The 21,821-nt window shown below is 39.3% G+C and overlaps 1 protein-coding gene across 1 annotated transcript in view; it reads left to right on the forward strand.

The window, feature by feature from the left end:
* TECTA (tectorin alpha) overlaps nt 1-21,821 on the forward strand; it is a 141,811-nt gene that overhangs the window by 73,745 nt on the left and 46,245 nt on the right. The window contains exons 11-16 of the mRNA XM_074212228.1: nt 1,176-1,463; nt 5,831-5,968; nt 6,303-6,468; nt 11,859-12,271; nt 16,850-17,420; nt 20,382-20,974. Of these exons, the coding sequence (XP_074068329.1) occupies nt 1,176-1,463; nt 5,831-5,968; nt 6,303-6,468; nt 11,859-12,271; nt 16,850-17,420; nt 20,382-20,974 (2,169 nt within the window). The remainder of the gene's footprint in view (nt 1-1,175; nt 1,464-5,830; nt 5,969-6,302; nt 6,469-11,858; nt 12,272-16,849; nt 17,421-20,381; nt 20,975-21,821) is intronic.

Here is a 21,821-nt window from a genome sequence, read left to right on the forward strand (position 1 = left end):
TTAGTAACTGCCATTAGAATCTTTCCCATTCTTCATGTCAATATGATAATGAATAAGAATCGTTCAGTCAATCAACATGTACTTATTAAGTATTCATTATGTGCCTAACATTGTGTTAGGCGCTGGGGCTTCAAGGACAAAGAATTAGAAACAATCCCTACTTGCAAGGTAAGGATGTAATAGATTGATTGATTGATTGATTGATTGATGAAGGAGTAGAAAGATAACTCTCTCTCTCTTCTTCCATATGAAGGATCTCCATAAGTTCCTAGAACAGGAAATTTCTCTAAGTAAAATTATGCAAGCCACATGGTAACCATAAGTCTTTCCCCCATAAACATTTATATTAACAAATGCATGAGAAGATTGAGTTGTTTATAGGTGCTACGTAAACTGAATTTACTTATTGTCTGGTGCATTTGCAGCAAGATTTGGTAATGTAATAAATTGCCCATTTGCAAATCATGAAGAAATCACTGTAGAGAGCAATTTACATATGCTGCATAAACTTTTCATGGCTCAATGTTTATATTGTGCTTGTAGAAAGGAGTCATAAGACAACAATTGCAGTTCTAGAATCAGACACCCACCTATAGGTTTTACCTTTGCCCTCAGTATGAATACAGAACTCATTGACATCAACAAGAGATGTCTGACTCATCCACATCTGACAGTAGCTCTTTCTGAGGTGAAGATTTGATGAGGGCAGGCATATCTGATTTATCTTTGATTGACAGTCCTCCCTTGTGGCAAAATAAGAACCCAGTCTTATAGGGGGCTTCTCACTTTTTTTCTCTCTCTCTTTGTTTCTTTGTTTTTGTCTCTGTCTGTCTGTCTGTCTGTCTCTCTCTCTCTCTCTCTCTCTCTCTCTTAAGCACACACACAAGCTCAGTGATGTATGACGGACTTAAACAAAGATGGGCAAGGGAACATAAAAATGAAACTGATTATTAATGAGAAATAAGATTGACTATAAATTGAAAGTGAAATGGAGCCATTGGAATTGCCTTAAACAGACCGTCTGATGTGAATGGTGGGAATTGGTGTTTCAGTACGCCAAACCTGTGATTTGAAAGCTACCTTTCATTCACTGACTAAGGAGATGTCTATCATGATGAGTGACTGCAATTGTTGGTTTTAGTTCCCTCATAGGAAACTCTTCTTCTGTTTTGTAGGTCAATAATAATGGGGTTGTTTCCTTCAATGTGCTGGTGAGCCAGTTTACTCCAGAATCCTTTCCTCTGACAGATGGTCGGGCCTTCATTGCCCCATTTTGGGCAGATGTTCACAATGGAATTCGAGGAGAGATCTATTACAGAGAGACCATGGACCCTGTGATCCTGAGAAGAGCCACCAAGGATATCAGGAAATACTTCAAAGATATGGCCACCTTCTCTGCCATTTGGGTGTTCATTGTAACATGGGAAGAAGTCACATTTTATGGAGGGAGCAGCACCACACCTGTAATAATCCAAATTTTCCTTTCTGTTTTTTTCATTCATGTTCTAACAAGCAATCTGTGCCCATTTTAACAACAGTCAGAGAGAGTTTTATTGCTTAGAGGATAGAAATTCAGTAAGGAGCTTGGATTACTTGTATAATAATCATTGTCTTGGTATTCACCCACTTTCTGGAGCAGAAAGGGAAATATCATGCTTAGTCAGTCCAGGTTGCTACAATATTTAAGAAGATGTGTCATTCTAAACCCAAAATATTATGGAAGTCTAAATTAAATCTTTCAATTGTCTTCTTCTCTTAGAAGATGGTATACCCATTTTGCAGAAGAATAAACTGAGGCCCAGAGAACTATCTCAGTCATATATAAAATGATTAGTGACCAATCTAGGAACCTCAGAGTCTCTTCCTTTTATAGTTATGGAATAAGTGTGTCTTTCTAATTCTAAATCTAATCTCTTTTACATTTTCATTTTTCAGAAAAACTAATAGGAGGTGAAAGAGAGATTACTGAATATGAAACACAAATAATTTAACTCATTTTCTATCATGTATTATACCTTTTTTTATTGTGACCAAGACAGAAATTACTCATATTTGATGTTAATTTGAGTGGGCAGGTAGAGTGTTTCAAGAATAAGAGCTGAACATCTGCTCCAAAATCCCAAATGAGCACTTAGATAAAAGTTTAAATAAAATAGATTATTTCCAGCATTATCCCAGAGATAATCAACTTTATCCATAAAGAAAGGATAGAAGTATGGTTTATCAGGAGGACCTAATATTTATTTGCTTGTGTTGAAAATGGGTATGTTTTATTCTAGTCTCAGATGCTTACTAGCTGTGTGACCTTGAGCAACTCATTTAACTCTGAGTGCCACACATACATGTGGGTATGTTTGAAGGTTTGGATGAACCATTAGTTTTACAATAAATTATCTTGTGAGCAAAGGTACTTATGAACCTGGCCCTTGCTTCCTAGGAATATTTCCACTTCTATCTCTGTTGTAATTTCCTTAGCAGTGCAATTAGGTGTTTGGAAGTGAGGAATGGTAACCAGTAAATTTGATCCAAGGGTTAGAAAATGTTGGGCTTGCAAGTCACACCCACAATACAGTAAGCACACTGCATTTTAGCACCTTCCATTCTGAGTATCAAGAAAACACTTTATTGCTAAGAGGTTCTGTAGAACAGAAAGACACAAGTTTAAGAGTGGGATGCATTGACTAGAAATAACCTCTAAAGAAGTATACATTTCCCTCTGTCAGGTTATGGATTGCTAATGATTCTGTGGGTGATGTTTTATGTCTTTTATGCCTCATACCTTACAGCGTTGGGCTCCAGGATGCCAGCAATCAATAAATTTTAGTGTCAGTGGCAGAAAAAAAAGAGAAAAAATGCCCATCAAATGCTGACCACTGTTCTTTAAAAAAAAAAGGAAAAAACTTCCTTCAGCAATAAAAATGGCAATATAATTTAGATCCTTTCTGTTTTGGGCTCTGGAGTAAATTTCTAGACCAGGAAAAAACTCTTTTCTAAAAGGATGAATGAGGTAATATTCTAAGTGCTTTAAGTTCCTTGGAGAAAAGAGCTAGCTAAACCTTCAATTCTGTAAAAAAAATAAAAAAAATCATCAATACCAAAATCCTTTAAGCCAGTCCCACCCAAATTAACAGATGATCCCCTTCCTTTTCCTACAGAAAAGATTTTCCTCCTATAGTACCACTCTATATCTTTAAAAAAATAGAACAAAGGCTTTTGCTCAAGACATAAAAGCTCAGAACTCTACGGAGAGAAAGAATCTCATGGAGGAACCACAGAAAGGTTAAAAAAAAGAGTAGTCTGAGTTTTCTGAATCTTTTAAGCTTTGTATAGATAGATGTACAGCCCTGTTTTCCCCAGAGTGTTATTAGAATTCTCTTGAAGAATAAAGAGGCTTATATGAACTTAATCCTTTGGCTTCCTTAGAGACTGAGGTGGCCTAGGGAAGAGAAGGACTATGCCTCCCCTGTGTTGGGAGGAATAAGTTTGTGTCATCATTCTTATTGTTGTTGATGTTGTTGGATGATTTCAGTCATTTCTGACTCTTCATGATCCCCTTTGGAGTTTTCTTGGCAAAGATGCTGGCATGATTTGCCATTTCCTTCTCCAGCTCATATTTACAGATGAGGATCTGAGACATTCTGAGGGTTAAGTGATTTATCCAAGTCCACAGAGCTAGTAAGTAAGTGTCTGAGCTCACATTTGAATTTAGGTCTTCCTGACTACAGGACTAGCATTCTTTCTACTACCACCTACCTACCCTAAGATTGTATATTTGTGATAATCTTTTGAAGTTAATATTCCTTTTGTAAAAGGTTCAAGGTTGCAAAAGAAGATTTGAATTTTTTTTAAAAAGAGGGATTTAGAAGAGCTAAATCTGTAGATTTAAGGAATGCACTCAGACTTGAGTGACTATCCCCCACCCCCTTCTCCTTCTCCCCTAGTCAGTGTGGACCTGGCTACATCTGTCTTTTACTGAATTTAGAAAAAGTAAATTAAATTAAAAGGTTTGTTGATCACCCTCAGGAGCATTGCTGGTAAATTAGCCAAGCAGGTTGGTTTTGAGCTGTCTCCTATGATCAGCAGTGAATCATTCTTGCAGCCTACTTTGGCAAAATGTTTCAGATTTGATTTCAAAGAAATTTGCTTCTTAGTAGGGAATCCCAATATAGAGAATGAAAGTGCAATTTATCTAGTTTTTGTGCAGCCTTGATTAGGGGATCTATTTCTTAAGCCCGATACTTTTCTCCCCTACTGGACATACCCTAAAATATCTGGAGCAAGTGATATTCCCTCCTCTGTTCCATTTTTTCCATTGGTTGAACAGGGGCAATGAAGGAAGGCAAATAGATATCTACGTGGTACTATCATGAATGCCATCTACTAAAGGAAGAACAGGCCTTTTTGGTGAATAGTTTATCCTCAACAGGCCTTCCAGGTCTTTCTAAGTGGCCAAAGATGAAGCTGATGGCTTCCCTATCTTTTAGTTCAGTTTGATTCCATGGGAAATGGATTTGGGTCTCTCAACTATCATACCAACCTAGAAGATATGAATGATTCTGTGAAAATAACCTCTAGCTTATGAGTATGAAAGGCTAAAAAGAAGTAGATGCATATCTCCTTTCAATTTTGTTTTCACTTGATTTTCTTGAAAATCTGGTTCTGGAAAGTAGAGGCAGAGGTCAACTGACTGTGAAAATTGTTTAAAAGGAGCATTGGCATTCCTTCAGCATGCCTTCCCCTTTCTCAAGGAGTTTAAAATTGAGACAAAGGGTCAACAAAGATGGCCCTCGAGATGAATTGAAATCTCATCCTATGCTCTTGCCAACAGATCACAAGGAAAGACCTTCCAGGAAGTTTCTGCCCCTTTTTCTTCTAATTCAAAGGGTTGTTCTGAGGATCAAAAGAGATAAAAATATGTAAAGTGCTTTGCAAATTTCAAAAGATTAGCTAGGCTGTCCCAAAAGTCTTAGTGCAGCTTGAAGTTATTAATTTAAATCACTAAAGCTTAAAAACTATTAGCTGTTGTTGTTGATGTTGATATCGTTATATAGGAGATAAGCATTAGCGTCCCTTTTCGGGTTGGTCTGAGAAACATGAACACAAAGAATTTTGCATATCTAAAAGTGATGCTCAATAATGGTAGCAATTTTCCCCTACAAAGTGCTCTTTCAACATCACTTTCCAAATTCCATTTTAAAGAGGCAAGAAATCTAAAGACTGGCTATGTATTGCTGAAAGGGAAAAAGCAAACCCTACATCATTGGCAGTTCAGTCATGATGAATTTATTTTTAAGAATAATTTTTTGGGTCAAATTGCAGCTACGGGAAACAAGGTACTGCTCATTTAAACTCCCCGTTGGGCAATTGTTTCTCATACTTTATTCTCATGGTGCCATCTATAGGTGATCAGACATATCACAAGCTCATTCCCTTGTTAGGTCTTTTCCAGCTTCTAGACATCAGAAATGGAAGAGGGACACTGAGTCAATCCTTGGGAAATCCTTGGACAACTTTCCTTTTAGATAGATAGGTACTGATCTCCTTTAGTCCCTTTTGAAGACAGCTAATTCAGACAAGGGTCAAAGTCACCCAAAATAATGAGACTATTCAAACAACTGGGTAATTAGTGGGATAGAGGACAGAATATGAAAGGGACATAGAGCTCATGAGGTCATTTTAGAGTTGAAAGGAACTTTAGAGGCCAGGTAGTCTAGGGTCACACAGCGAATTAAGTAAGAAACAAGATTTGAAACTGGGTCTTCCTGTTACCAGGTGAGCACTTTAACCCTCTATTGTTTCCTGAGTCATAGGTGTGCATTCCCTTTTCTAGGTAAACACCTTTCAGGCTGTGCTGATCTCTGATGGTGCATCTACATTCACACTCTTCAACTATCATGAAATTAACTGGACCACTGGAACAGCAAGTGGAGGTGACCCTCTGACAGGTCTTGGTGGAGTGATGGCCCAGGTAGGTGCCCTTCCTCCATGTGTAACCTCTTCCATCTCCTTGTATCATTGGGGGTTTACATTGCTCAGAGTCTTTTCAGGAATTCTACAGACCTCCAGCTGCTAACTAAAGGAACTGGTTCTTTCTGATCTTATTTGAACATGGGAAAAGCAGATGGTCTTATCAAGTCTACTTTTTTCTTTGATTTTATCCTTGGGATGAACTGGATAAAGGACTGTTCAGATATTGGTGCTTCCTACTTGGTGTTGATTCCTGAAATTTAGGTTTCTGGTCATATTGGATAAAGTTGTATGGCCTGCATTCTCATAAAATGTCTTTTGTTTCTATATTCTAGGCAGGATTTAATGGGGGGAACCTGACCAATTTCTTCAGTCTCCCAGGATCAAGAACCCCTGATATTGTGAACATCCAAGAGACCACTAACGTGAATGTCCCAGGTCGCTGGGCCTTTAAAGTAGATGGGAAGGAAATTGACCCAGCAAATGGTTGTACCTCCAGAGGTAAAAAAGACTATTCCCTTCTCTGGAAAATTGAGGCTGTTTAGTCTAGAGTGACAGCCTGGCTTTTAGGCTGTGGGGGTGGGTGGACTTGTTCCTGATGCTTTGCTCTTTTGACATATCTCAGCTAGGTAAAAAGAGATCAAGGTAATTTTAGCATGCACAAGTCATCATGCAGGGAGCTGAAACTCTGTACTTGCTGCTCCTGTTGGCTAAATCTTAGCCTGGGCCTCAACCCTGTGCCTTCCCCTGTGAGATTCCTGAGAAGACACTAGAAGATGTTTTGAGGAATTTCCTGGACAGAGGGACAGAAAGCAACCCTCCTTGCCCACATCATTTCTATATTCTTTTTAATCCTTGATTATTCCCCCTGTTTTGCCATCTGCTTTTTGTGACTTAGCATCACTAGACAAGTTTAGAATGCTGCCAGACCATAGGGAAGGTTAAACTAGGGGTCCCTGGTATAACCATTAAGAGAAAGCAGTTATCATAGTCTTTAGGATTGCTTTCCTCTAAATTCCTCCCAGCAGAAGCTTGAACATCCAGGAATTTGGAGGAAATCAAAGCCAATTTCAGACCTTGCTGAACAAGCCAGAGAACAAACCTCAGTAGGTTTCCTTTAGGCCAGCATCAGAAGTTTGGAGTCTTCTCTGAACTATGAGAAAATTCTTTGGATGTACAAAAAAATCCTGGAACTTTCAGAGGAGAATGAGGACTTTGCTTCTGTTCCATCTAGTCATCCTTGGGAAGCAGAAATTCTCTGTGTCCTGTTGTCAGTCTAAAAGAGGATTACCAAAGATATTGGGAAAAACAGGAAATTAGTGACCCCAGCATTTCCAAGTTGTCTGGTTTGGGTAAGAAATGAAGGTTCCCAGTCCTTTTCTCAGTCCAGGCCAATCTCTGGTTTCACTGTAGTCCAAGTAGCCCTCAAAGGTCCCCATTTTCTCTCTTTAATTCTCAGTCATGTCTTCTATCATACATATAGAAGAGCCAACCTCAGGTGGTTTAAGGCAGAGAGTTCAAGCATGCCAGCCCACAGGCCATAGCACTCCCAAGTGCTGCTTGAACCACATTAAAATTCAGTTCCTTTTTAATTTTAATGTATTGATATATTAGAAAGAAAGAAGGGGGGGAGGAAGGAAGGAAGGAAGGGAGGGAAAGAAGAGAAAAGAAAAGAAAAAAAAGATATAAATGTGTGGTTTCCTAAGTCAATATAAGGCCCACAGGAATTTTTACTGGGCAACAGTAATGATGTAGTGGTCCCTGTTTCCATTTGACGTAAGTTGTCTAAGGGGCTCATGCCATGGTGCCTTGATTTCCTACCCATCCCCCTCATATTTCTTACCCTAACTTTTATATTTCCACATGCTTCTAAGAGTTCAGAGAGGGCTCCAAACTTCTGATGTTGGCCTAAAGGAAACCGACTGAGGTTTGTTCTTCTGTTCGTTTAGCAAGATTTAAAGGATCTTTGATTCTCTCCAAATTCCTGATTGCTCAAGCTGTTGCTGGAAGGGTTCAGGCTGAGACCATTTCCAGACCCTGAGAGAGAAGGTCTCTCTGGAGGCATCCTTTATGGACTGTGTAAACAGCAAGGTGTTAAGAATAGTAAATATGTACTTTGAAGGCAGGCCAGAATTAAGCTAGATTGAAAAGAATATAATCCCAAAGCTCACGAGGATTTTGTAGACCATTATCTGCATCCAGTGTAGATATTGAATCACTTACCATCCTTGGATGGAAAGCACCATCCAATGACAAGTCATTCTTCCTTTTACTGAACAAGTGGTGTCAAACTCAAATAGAAACAGAGGTCACTAAGCTGTACCTAAACATCCCTATAGGTCATATACTGACCTAGAAACCCACATATTAACATTATCTAGTTTCTATTGTATATTTGTATTTAGTTAAATGTTTCCCAGTGACATTTTAATCTGGTTCAGACAGCACTCAGGAATGTTGCATGGATTTGAAACCTCAAGACTAGGCTAAGCACTTGCTATGTCCCAGTCATCCCTTCCCACTTTCTCAAAGTGCCCAGTGTAAGACTTCTGATCTCTGAGTATTAAGGAATAATGGAAACTAGGAACCTGCAAAGCAGTAGAGTTGGACAGACCCAATTAGTGTGCAGAGCCCCAACTCTGACTTCATTCCCTGACTCCTGAATTATGGATTTGAGTTTTATATACAGGATGAATTCAATATGCCAAAAAAATGACTCCACATTCCTTTGTGTCACTGGATGTATATCAGCCTAATGGCATTGGGATTGGATCTGGATAATAGCAGAGGGAATGTTGCTGCATAGAATCAGCTTATTATGTTATCCTTTTATGAATCGAATTATCTGGAAGGACTACCTTTGGGTCCAGAACTCTGGACAAACAAAGACAGTCTTCTCTCCTTTATTGGAAATTTGAAAAATCATAGACTTGAAATTATCCCAAGTTGAACCCTTGATAATATATTCATCATTGGACCAGGGCCAGAAATTGACAGGGAACAGAAGGGCCGGTTTTGAGGTCGATCTTTTATGAGCCACTACAGATTAGATAAAATCTCTTATCCCATTTTGAGGTCTCTGTACTTGAAAGGTAGGGAACATAATTGCTAATTTGCATTTTTCCTATAGGACAGGTATAGAAAGAAGTTATACAAGCCATCTTTCCTGCTGAGTGTAGATATGCTCTGTCTATTCCCTTTTCAGTATTTCAAAAAAAAAAAAAATAAAGGAGAAGCTCAACAAACCTTACGTTGAAACTTGAAATTACTCTCCATGGAAAACCCTGCTACTTTGTAATGCTGTCATTAATAAATTGCATTTACCTGTAAGCCTGTAACCCTTATAGCAGAGATTTTCTCATGTCAGAAGGACCTAGATGTACTCTGGTTTATCTCCTCACTCTCTTGGATCATAGATTCATTATAGGAATCTTGGGAAGATGGATCCCACTTCACCCCTCACCATTATAATCACCTGCTTCTTTACTTGTAGGCACATTAACTTGAAATTATAGCATTCAATTGTTTTAAGAGAGGGAACCTACCAAAAGTCCTTGCTTAGATTCAAAGGCTCATATTAATCCCAAGGGTCACTTACAATCTTTAGTATAGTGAGTGTCTTAGTAGAGGTGGCAGAAGTCCTTTCTAGAATCAAATTTGGGAATTTGAAGGGATCTCAGTGACCAGCTCATTCAATTAATATACAAAAATAATTTTCATTATAACATAACTGACAGGTGATTGTCCAAACTCTGCTTAAAGATTTCCAAGGAGAAGAATTCACCACTTCTTTAGGGAGTCCTTTCCGCCCAACACAGTTCTAATTGTGAGAGTTATTATAGACATGAAACTTAAATGGCCTCTTTGGAATTTTTACCTTTTGGCTCCTCTTGGGTCAGACCAAATCAATCTGTCTTATATATGTAGCTTATCATATACTTGAACTCAGCTCTCACCTCCCTAGTCTTCTTTTTTCAGTCTAAGCATTAAGCTAACCATCATTTGCTATGGAATTCTCTCTCTCCTTTGCTCTCCATTTCTCTCTCCATTATCTCTCTTCTTTACTGTCCTCCCCCCTGCTTTCACTCTCCTCTCTTTTTTTACTCTCTCTCTCTTTTACACCTCCTTCTCTGTACCCTTCCTGTTTTTCATTTTTCCTTTCCCCCTCTCTTTTCTTCATGGTTCATAGCACAGGGTTCAATCATTTTTAGGAAAGTTCTTCTATCCTCCAATGCTTCCTTTCTAGTACATCATGAGGACAATGGAAAAAAACCTAATTTTTTTTTCCTTTTCTCTTGCTCTCAATGCTCTCATCACTGGTGCCTCTTCTCACCTCCCTTTTATTCTCTCCCTTGTTATCAGGTTTCAGAGAGATTTTTTGAAATCTCCTTTTCCAGCTGACCAATTCTGTTTTTTAAGGCATTCTTCTCCTTGTTTGCTTTTTGTGTTGCTTTTTTCATTTGGCTTAAACTGATTCCCACCTTTGACATGAATTTGCTTTGTCCTGAGAATGCCCTGGGCCTCATTTTGCCTTACCGATAAAAAAAGAGAATAACACTAGATTTGCCATCCTTGAAGGTTCTTTCAAAGGAGGGGGCCTCCTAGGCTACAAGGGGAAAAAATAGTATTTGAAGGATTAATCTGGAGGCAAATAAAGAAACTTAACAACATTTTGTTTGTGGGCCTAGACTAAAGGTTCTTTTTTCCTTTTTTTTTTTGAATTTTACAATTTTTCCCCCCAATCTCGCTTCCCCCCCCCCCACCCCCCCCACAGAAGGCAGTCTAATGGTCTTTACATTGTTTCCATGCTATACACTGATAAAAATTGAATGTATTGAGAGAGAAAACATATCCTTAAGGAAAAAATAAAATATAAGAATAGCAAAATTACATAATAAGATACCTTTACTTTGGATATAGATGGTATTCTCCATTGCAGATACCCTAAAATTGTCCCTGATTGTTGCACTAATGAAATGAGCAAGTCCATTAAGATTGATCATCAATCCCATGTTGCTGTAAGGGTGTACAATGTTCTTCTAATTCTGCTCATCTCGCTCAGCATTAGTTCATGCAAATCCTTTCAGGCTTCTCTGAATTCCCGTCCCTCCTGGTTTCTAATAGAACAATAGTGTTCCATAATGTGCATATACTTCAATCTATTCAGCCATTCCCCAAATTGATGGACATTCACTTAATTTCCAATTCTTTGCCACCACAAACAGGGCTGCTATGAATATTGTTGTACAAGCAATGCTTTTATCCTTTTTCATAATCTCTTCAGGGTATAGACCCAGTAGTGGTTTTGCTGGACCAAAGGATATGCACATTTTTATTGCCCTTTGGGCATAATTCCAAATTGCTCTCCAGAAAGGTTGGATGAGTTCACAGCTCCACCAACAATGCATTAGTGTCCTAGATTTCCCACATCCCTTCCAACAATGATCATTGTCTTTTCTGGTCTAGACTAAAGGTTCTTAACCTTTTTCTGAGTCATGGTTCCCTTAGGCAATCTAAAGAAGTCTATGGACCCCTTCTCAGAAAAAATAAATTATATAAGATTACAAAGGAGACCAATTATTGAAATAAAGATTTTATATTTCTCATCCCAATCTATAGACCCCTTGATATCTATCCATGGACATCTTAGAACCTTGATGCCCCAGGTTGAAAATCTCTGACCTAGAGAATAAACTCATACCAATAATTCCTAAATCTCATTCTGACTTCCTGTGATATCTTGAGTAGGTTACTTTTTCCTGTCCATATTTCATCTTCCCCCTGCTGATTAAATGGAGTCAATGACCCTTACAAGGATTTCCTCTTGATAGATCAAGGCAAAATAAGTTTCGGCTCGTGGGATATGGATTTCTTTTTTTTTTTTTTTTCAGGGCAATTCCTTCGACGAGGAGAGGTATTCTGGGATGATATGAACTGTACCATCAAGTGTCGCTGCCTGGACTTTAACAATGAAATTTTCTGCCAGGATGCTTCCTGCAGCCCCTATGAGGTGTGTGAACCCAAGGGTAAATTCTTCCACTGCAACCCACTGGAGAGTAGCACTTGTGTGGTGTTTGGGGAGCCTCACTACCATACCTTCGATGGCTTCCTCTTCCATTTCCAAGGATCCTGTGCTTATCTGCTGGCTCGCCAGTGCTTGCATGTGTCCAGTCTCCCCTTCTTCAGTGTGGAGGCCAAGAATGAACACCGAGGAGGCTCAGCTGTCTCATGGGTGAAGGAGCTCTCCGTAGAGGTTTATGGCCACAAAATTCTCATCCCCAAAGGAAGCTATGGACGAGTCAAGGTGAGATTCAGAGATAACTGTAGAATTGAAGAATCTTAGGAGTAGAAATTATCTCCCCAAGCCTTTAAGGAAGACAGACTTTAAACCAGGTCAAAGGACTAAGTCTACTCTGGTCATGAATATGGATGCATGTATTTGTAATCACTCAGTTTTTTTTAATAAAAAAATTTAATTAAGCATTCACTTTTCTCAGATCCACCCCAGTTTAAAAGTTAAAAAAATACTTTGTATGTATGTATATACATACAAATACATATATAATCTAGTAAAATAAATTCCTACATTGTTCATGTCCAAATGTCATTAGACAAATCTCTTTCATATCTTGAATCCATCACCTCCCTGTCAGGAGATAGATAACATACTTGAATATCAATCCTCTAGAAACACGGTTGGTCATTACATTGATTAGTTCTGAAGAATTTCAAAGTTGTTTGTCTTTACTATGTTATTTTTATTATATAAATTGTCCTGTTGATTTCATTCTAGATGATTTCATACAAGTCTCCCCAGGTTTCCCTTTAATCTTTTCATACAGCACAGTAGTATTTCATTACACTAATATAATTTGTTTAGCCATTCCCCAGTTGTTGGGTACTTTTCCCCTCTTTCAGTTTACATTTCCTTGCCACTTAAAAAAAAAGTTGCTAAAATACTTTTGTGCATATGGGTCCTTTTTCTTCTTTGATACCTTTGGGATGTGGGCCTATGACCTAGAAATATGGGCCTTGAAGTATTGCTGGGCCAAAGAGTGTTTACAGTTTAGTGACTTTGGAGGAATACATGTAGATTCTTAAAAATTGTCAAGTGATGAATATTATATTGACCATAAAGTTTGCTTTAGTCTTCTCTATTCACCCTACCTTCTACCTCCTCTTTTCCCCTTCCCTCCATTTCTTAGGATCAAAAACTACTAGCTCCTCCTCCTTTCACTGAACTAAAATGACAATTATTTCCCTATGAAATCACATACTGAGCCCCATCAAAGACATTGATTCATGCAAAAATAAAAGCATAGAGAAACAAAGAGAAAGAAAGAAAAGAGAGAGAGAGAGAGAGAGCGAGAGAGAGAGAGAGAGAGAGAGAAGAGAAGAGACAAAGATAGAAATGGGGAGGGGAAAGGAAAGGGAGAGAATTGACAGGAAATGCAAAAGTTAAATTTTTTGTTATACCTATTCAATAATTTTTGGGCAAATGGGTATAATAGTCAGAAAAATCACAAATACAAATTGTAAATTGGATCCTGTCTCCTCTTTCCTGTATAGTATAGCTTGAAAGTATTCTCCTTGAACTGAATTCCTCCTGCTCTTATATTGAAAACTGCCTCATTCTAAAAAAAAAACTTTCAAAATGATTCATAATCCATGCCTCTCAAGATACAGCTCTGCAAACCTGGAGAACATGGTCATCTTGTAACTGAGGTTGGCACTAGCCTTCTATGCCTAAACATTCCAAAATTGAAGGATTGGCACTAGCCTTCCTATGCCTAAACATTCCAGAATTGGAAGATTGGTAGTAGCCTTCTATATCTAAATATTCCAGAATTGGAGGGTTGGTACTAGCCTTCTATGCCTAAACATTCCAGAATTGGATGGTTGGCACTAGTGTTCTGTGCCTAAACATTCCAGAATTGAGGTGTTGACACTAGCCTTCTATGCCTAAACATTCCAGAATTGGATGGTTGGCACTAGCCTTCTGTGCCTAAACATTCCAGAATTGGAGGGATGATGCATTCCAGAATTGGAGGGTTGGCACTAGCCTTCTATGCCTAAACATTCCAGAATTGGAGGGTTGGCACTAGTGTTCTGTGCCTAAACATTCCAGAATTGAAGGGTTGGCACTAGCTTTCTATGCCTAAACATTCCAGAATTGGATGGATGGCACTAGTCTTCTATACCTAAACATTCTAGAATTGGAGTTGCCCACTAGGGTTTTGAAAGAATAAGAAAGACCTGCTTAGCATATGCAAATTATCCCAGTCACTAACCAACTTAGTTTTGAGTCGGGGCACCAACAAAGGAAGAAAGGCTAACAGCCATTCACAATTAGTAAATTCACAGGGGTACCAGTTTTCCTAATGTTAATGCAGACCTTGTCACAACTAGGTATTTATTCTGGCAATAATAACAGAGACCATGAAAGGTTGATTGCCTGAACTCAGCTCACACATTAATCCCCAAGCACAGAGGTCATTACGGTGATTACAAACCCAAAATGAAGCCAAAGGGAGCATTTCCCTCTATTGTTGGCTGTTGATTTGGGTTTTTTTTTTTCCCCTTTCACATGCATTGTAGTTTAATTGATATAAAATGTCCAACAACAGGGAGGGCTGGGGAGGGAATTCCCAATTTCTTCAGTTTCTTGATTAACTGGGCCCAGGTTTGATTTCAAAATCAGGGAAGGGAAGGACTGTTTCAATCAACCTGCTTGATACAACCATCACTCTTTTACCTATTCCTTGATACATCTGCCCAATCTGAGCCAAGAATTAAGGTATAGAAGTTCTGATCTTTTCTTCCTTTTTGAAGTTTGTAGAACCCTTTTTTAGTTCTTCACTTATCTCATCTTTGAAGATAGATATGAAACTTTTAAGCCAGAAAACAATCCATTCGCCTTCCCAGTACTTAACAGTGTTTTGAGAGGGTGATGTGTTTTCATAGCTGCAGTCTGGAGAAGGAGGCAGAGTTCTTTTAGTTCTATTTTTGATTTTTATGAACATTCTTTTTCTCATAGACTTTTTTCTTGGCAATATCAGGATTGGGGGTAAGGCAGGAGCAGGGGGCAAGGAAGGGAAGGGAAGGGAGAATGTTGCAACCTCATCTCTTTCAGGCTCAGTGTCTATGCTAATTTTGCATGTCTCTTATCCATTATAGGCCATAAGGGGCAAATCCACAATTTTCCACAGAGACTACAATATGTGGATGTGAATGTAAATTCCATGGAAAGAAAAGGTTTAGGAATCTACTCATAGCCTAACAATGGTACCCTTTTTGGGGGGTGGCAAGTGATTTCCCATGTATCAAAGTACACCTGCTCTCTCCGCTGAGAATGACAGAGTGGTGGTACAGAGACTCCCCACCGTGGGTGAAATGGGGCCACAGCAAGGAGCAGGTGATTGGACCAGGAAACAGGAAGGAGATAGAAATTCTTACCAGGCAAGTGAATACCAGAGACACTTTCTCCAGCCAGACTTGGAATAACTGTGACAATTTGCTTTCCAAAAGTGGTTCAGTTTTAGCTGCCCTGTCTCCAGGCAAGGCCGAGGCTCAGGAAGCCTGGCTTCTGTCTTTGTATATTGATTTTTTCTTCACTATTTTTAGATACTAAAGTAAATACTTCTTGATTAGTCATGCTAAAATGGGGGAGAAGGCCCAAATAACTGAAATCGATAGATGGTCCAAACCTCATTTTAACACAATGATTTAATCTTTCCCTACCTGACCCTTTATCAGAACTATAGAAAACAGAAAGTCACAGGTAAAACTCCAGACTGGTGTTCATTGCATAATTCATCTTGGACAAATACTAATGAGTAAGGCAATAGCCAGGGGTATGGAGGAGGAAAAAACAGAGAATTGGATCATTTGCAAAGTGAATTGTCAACCCATGAATAACCAGGAATTGATTATTCTAATGAAGATTTGAAAAAGGATGCAGCAGGAAAGACAGGATGAGTTGGGAATTCTTTGGGGGAATGCCTTATTATCTATGTAGATCAACTAATATTTTTCAGTAGATCTATTCATCCATATTTCATAAATAACCCCTGTCCTATCCATTGTTCTTAAAGGAAAGGATAAAGAATTTTATGCTCTGTAAGTTATTACTGCTTAAGGAAGATTGGAGGGCTTCATTGTATAGTTGGCATTTAGGGGAAAAGTTGGGTTTTGTTTTATGTTAAACCTTAAAAGGTTGATGTTCATCACAATTTATGTTTATTTCCTAGAACTTAGGCTTTTGCCTGAGATAAGTTGCCCTTCCCCCTCAATTTCCTACCCTTTTCCCTCACCTCTTTGCCTGTTAGTGATGGCGACAAATAAATCAGCTCTCTCCCTTTTTTTTCTCATTCTAACTTTCTGTCATATTCTCTTTTTCTCTGATATCTTTTTCCCCACATACTTCCATAAAGGTACATATATGCAGATTGGGTCTACCTAGAGGTCATTATTAGGAAACATCTGGATTCAACTGGGGTGGGAATGGGGATCAATCTGGCCTTTAGGAAAATTGTTTTGATGGCTGAGTGGGGAGAAACTAGAGACACAGAAACCATTTAGAAGGATATTATCATAGTCTAGACAAGAGAGCCTGAACTAGGTTGACAGATACCCAAGTGAATGGAGAAAAGGGGGTATGTATGAGAGATACTGTAAAGGCAGACAAATAAGCACTGTGTGCTATCTTAGTTTTCCCCTATCTATCTATCTGTCTGTTGGTCTATCTATCTATCTCTCTATCTATCTATGAAGGAGTAGTCTTGATTGCTCAAAGTTTCCTTCCAGCTCTTATGCTCTTTGCTTGCAAATTCTTTCACTGGCTACTGTTGATCTGCCACTAATTGTTGCTGTCCTTCTGCAGGTTAATGACCTGGTAGCTTCTTTGCCTGTCAGCATAGACTTGGGGGCAGTGAAAATCTACCAGAGTGGCATGTCAACTGCCGTTGAAACTGATTTTGGGCTCTTAGTGACATTTGATGGCCAGCACTATGCCTCCATTTCCGTCCCAGGCTCCTACATAAACTCTACCTGTGGGCTCTGTGGAAACTATAACAAAAATCCACTGGATGACTTCCTTCGCCCAGATGGGAGGCCAGCCACTTCAGTTCTGGATCTGGGAGAAAGCTGGCGTGTATATCACCCCGATTGGAAATGCACCTCTGGCTGTGTAGACAACTGTACCCAGTGCGATGCAGTCACAGAAGCCCTCTACTTTGGTACTGACTACTGTGGTTTCCTCAACAAGTCCGACGGTCCCTTGTGGGAGTGCGGGGCTATTGTGGACCCCACAGCCTTCATTCACAGCTGTGTATATGACCTCTGCAGTGTCCGGGATAATGGCACTCTCCTCTGTCAAGCTATCCAGGCCTATGCCCTTGTGTGCCAAGCCCTTGGCATTCCGATTGGGGACTGGAGAATCCAGACTGGTTGTGGTAAGCCGCCATCTCTAGCCAAGTGAAAGAATACCCTTCTATGAGTGGGGAGGTGAAGGGATAGAGTTTCAAGGTCCTTCAAGAACATTTTTGTTGAGGACAAATTGCCAGGAGTGAGACTAGGTTTGAAGTTTTCCACATGATAAAGACCAGACTGTAAGCAGATCCTTCAGTCTTTTCCCCCTCCCTGGTCTCATAACCTGAGAACAAGAGAATGTTTGATGAAATTAAGGTGCTTGAAACATAAAAGAAAGGAGCTGCATAGACTACTACAGAAGACATTGAATTAGGGACCATGGTAGTTGTGGAGCTGGAATGACAAGGTGGAGGATTCAGAGGAGACGCTAAAATAGGTTTAATATGAATGAACATTTGGGAATGGATGCCAATTCTGAATCTGGAGTATTTATTCCATCACCTTATTTCCCTCCTACATATCCTATTGCTTTAGATGTCAGAGAAAATTTTAGCCATTGCTAGAGAAGGCAGAAGATTAGATGAGCCAATTGGGGGATGGTAAATAAGAAAATATCAATATTTTGGTCTCCTAATCAATATTTGGGGATCTAACTCTCCCTCCTCATTTACAGAAATAATGCTTAGTCAACAAAACTCTCAAATAGTATGAGGAAACTCAGATTTTTTTCCAGATATCCTTTAGGAATCAATAGATAGATAAAGATAAATAGAAAGAAAGAAAGAAAGAAAGAAAGAAAGAAAGAAAGAAAGAAAGAAAGAAAGAAAGAAAGAAAGAAAGAAAGGAAGGAAGGAAGGAAGGAAGGAAGGAAGGAAGAAAGAAAGAAAGAAAGAAAGAAAGAAAGAAAGATATAGAGGGGGAGGGAGGAAGGAAGGAAGGAAAGAAGGAAGGAAGGAAGATAGAGCAAGAATTCATTAATCAATTATTACTAATTATTCATTAATATTAATTACTATGTGTGTGTGTGTGTGTGTGTGTGGAGACCTAGTTCCAGGCAAGATAAGGCACAAGATCATTCAAGACCACGGTTCTAAGGGTGGAGGCCAAGGTTCTGATTTAATTGTTTGACTTCTCTACATCGTAAACCACAAGAAATATCAGTTCTTCTCCTACTACTCTGCCCGGTAATTGCCTAGTCTTTCCTAGAGCTATGAACAATGTCAACAAAAGGTTTTGTCAAAACATTTCCCTTCTCCAGACTTTAGTTTTCTCCCCTAAGCAATAATTAGTATTAACCAGGCGTGTTATAATGTTAAAAGTCATTTTGAGCTCTCTTAGCAGAAGTATCCAGATGAATGTCAAGCTTTGAGATTTCTTTTCCTTGTATTATTTTGGATTCTGGTTTCTAAAAGTGTCTTATTCATTGAGGCTCAGATTTGTGTTAGCTCCTAGAATATCAGTCAAATCAACAAGGGACAATTTGTTTTTCTAGTTCTGTTGCTGGATAGTTTCAATTCTATCTGATCCATCTTATACCTTTTCCAAGACATCAAAGACCTTAGAATGGAAGGTTTGTTGGTTTGACCTAAGCTGGAATGAAACTTAGCTTCTTGCAGCATCCCCCTCCCTGAAATGAGTGAAGTTGTAATTAAGCTTCTAATCAAAATTTCCCTCTAGTATTTCTCTGACTTGTGACAAGTTCAACTAATTTTTATGAAGCATCTATTAAGGATAAAGAATGCTGGTCTCTTTGGATACGAAAGAAAAAACAAAAATGATTCCTGACCTTAGGAATTTACATTCTCCTGAGAGATACTACATGATCACAGACAAATAAGCAAATACAAAGACTATATAAAATCATGCAAAGTAATTTCCAAAGGGATATGGTGTTAATGATGAGGAGAGTTTTGAAAGGCCTGTGTGTGGGATGTATTATCTATGCACTGCTTTGAAGGAAAATGAAGGTACAGCAAGGCAGGGGTAAGGGAAGAAGTTCATCTGACACATGGGGGACCACTTGTCCACAGAAGCAAAAGATAGAACACCATATTCAGGCAACAGTTCACAGACCAATTTGCCCAAAAGAGAGAATGTTTGAAGGTAAGTAAAAGCTTTGTCTTTCTCTGTCTGTTACCATCTACTTTTCCAGATCCTCAGTTAACTTCTCAGTGTAAGGAGCTTTCGAGTTTATACCTGAGATAACCTAGACCTTCAAAGGATTCTGTTTATGAGATCCAATCAAGAAGACCTGAAATGTATAGTCAGAGATATTCAAAAATTAAAATCATAGATTCCTAAATCTGCAATGGCATTATAGATGCCACCTCACCTCCAGATAGGAGAAGCACCATGCCAGATAGAAATGTTTGTTACTTTCAACAACTCCAATGAAGTAGATCCTGGTCTTCCTTTCCAGTGTATTAAGAATGTGACTGTTAGGAACATCTTTCTTACCTCTAACCTGAAGTTCTGCTTCTGTAGTTTAAATCTTCTTCCATCCTGGATAATGGATCCAGTTCAATTCAGTGAGAACTTATTAAATGCCTTTTGCCAGGCATTGTTCTTTGTTACTGAAGTTGGAGGTGTGTGTATGTGTGTGTGTGGGTGGGGGGGGGGAATTTGGAATTAAATGTCCTTGTCTTCAGGGAGATTACAGTTACAGTCTACTGGGTGAATTAATTTCAATCCAGACTTTGATTAAAGTATTGATCATTGTGGATCATCTTGCTGACTCCTGTCAGGGTTAATTTTAGACCTGGGTCCACCATAACAGTTGTTCACCAAGTAGTAAATTGACTTATACAGTGAGTTCTGGTCTAGTTCTGATAAATGAGTTCATTTTCTGAAGGCGATCAGATCAAATTGAGTCATTTGATCTGTAAACAGTTGAACTAGGACCTCAGGTCCATTTCCCTAGACATACTTGTATCCTCTTTTCCTCCTCAGCCTTTTCTCTAGACCTAATTCTCGACTCAAACCCTGGGTTTGGAACTCATCATCTTCTCTTGGTAACTTGGTGTCTTCCTTCTTTCCCCTGGCAGTGTCAACAGTGCAGTGCCCCACCTTCAGTCACTACTCTGTGTGTACCAGCAGTTGCCCAGACACATGCTCTGACCTGACTGCCTCTCTTTCCTGCCTCACACCTTGCACAGAGGGCTGTGAATGTAACGAAGGCTTCGTCCTCAGCACAAGCCAGTGCGTCCCTCTGCACAAGTGCGGTTGTGACTTTGACGGCCACTATTATACCATGGGGGAGTTCTTCTGGGCCACAGCCAACTGTACGGTGCAGTGTCTGTGTGAGGAGGGTGGCGATGTCTACTGTTTTAATAAGACCTGCCGTGATGGGGAGGTCTGCTCTGTGGAGGACGGCTACCAGGGCTGCTTCCCAAAGAGGGAGACGGTGTGCCTCGTGAGTCAGAGCCAGGTGCTCCACACCTTTGATGGGGTTGCCTATGCCTTCCCCATGGAGTTCTCCTACACCCTCCTGAAAACATGTCCCGAAAAACCTGATTACTTGGAAATTGATATCAATAAGAAGAAGCCTGATGCAGGTCCAGCCTGGTTAAGAGGCATTCGGATCCAGGTAGCTGACCAGGAGATCAAGATTGGAGGGATTGGTGCATCTGAAATCAGGGTAAGACTCTTACTTCAGAGACAGAGCTTAAACAGTCTTTCTGTGGTGCTACCCAAAATAGAAGGGCTTGCCAGTCTCTGAAGATCATTAAATTGAAATCAATCCTGGAGACACAGAATAAACAATGGAAAACATGCTGAGTTTAGAGAAGAGAGAATCTGGGTTTGAATCTTGGCTCAGCTACTTACTAGTGGTATAATCTTAGATAAGTCATGGAACTTCTCTGACCCTGAAAAAAAAAGGCAATGATATTTGCCCTATAATCCTCACAGGGTTGTTATGAGACTCATCATTCAACTGAGATACATTGCTAGTGCTTTGTAAACTACAGAGTACTATGCAAATGAAAAATATTGTGTTTATCATATTACATTAATTATTTTTATATCAAGTTATGTCACAATATATCATGTTTTATTATATCTCATCATATCATATTATGTTATGTTGTTTTATATTACTTTTTATTCTCCCTACCTCTGACTGTGAACTGCCCTCCCCTACTTCCAGCCCATAGTAGAAAGCTGGCCCTTCTCAGATGCTGCAGATGAAGGCTGGGTCAAAAGTAAACATAGGTGGAGAAGGTAGCTGCCTATGCCTAGTAATATGACTACTGAGAGACTCTATCTACCTAAAAATATCTTTTCCATCAATCTCTGCTGGTACTATCAGTCTCTTGATCTGAATTCTTACCATTGAAGGCAAGCCTTTGGGTGAACAAAAAGGACCAGATGATTAACTTTAGAAAAAATGACCTTGGATAAATAACATAGCCTCCCTGGGCCTCAGTTTCCTTATCCACAAAAATGAGAGAGAGGGCCTCAAGAGCCCCTTCTAGTACTAATAT

This window comes from Macrotis lagotis, chromosome 1 (genome assembly GCF_037893015.1).
Source record: "Macrotis lagotis isolate mMagLag1 chromosome 1, bilby.v1.9.chrom.fasta, whole genome shotgun sequence".
Taxonomy (NCBI): Eukaryota; Metazoa; Chordata; class Mammalia; order Peramelemorphia; family Peramelidae; genus Macrotis; species Macrotis lagotis.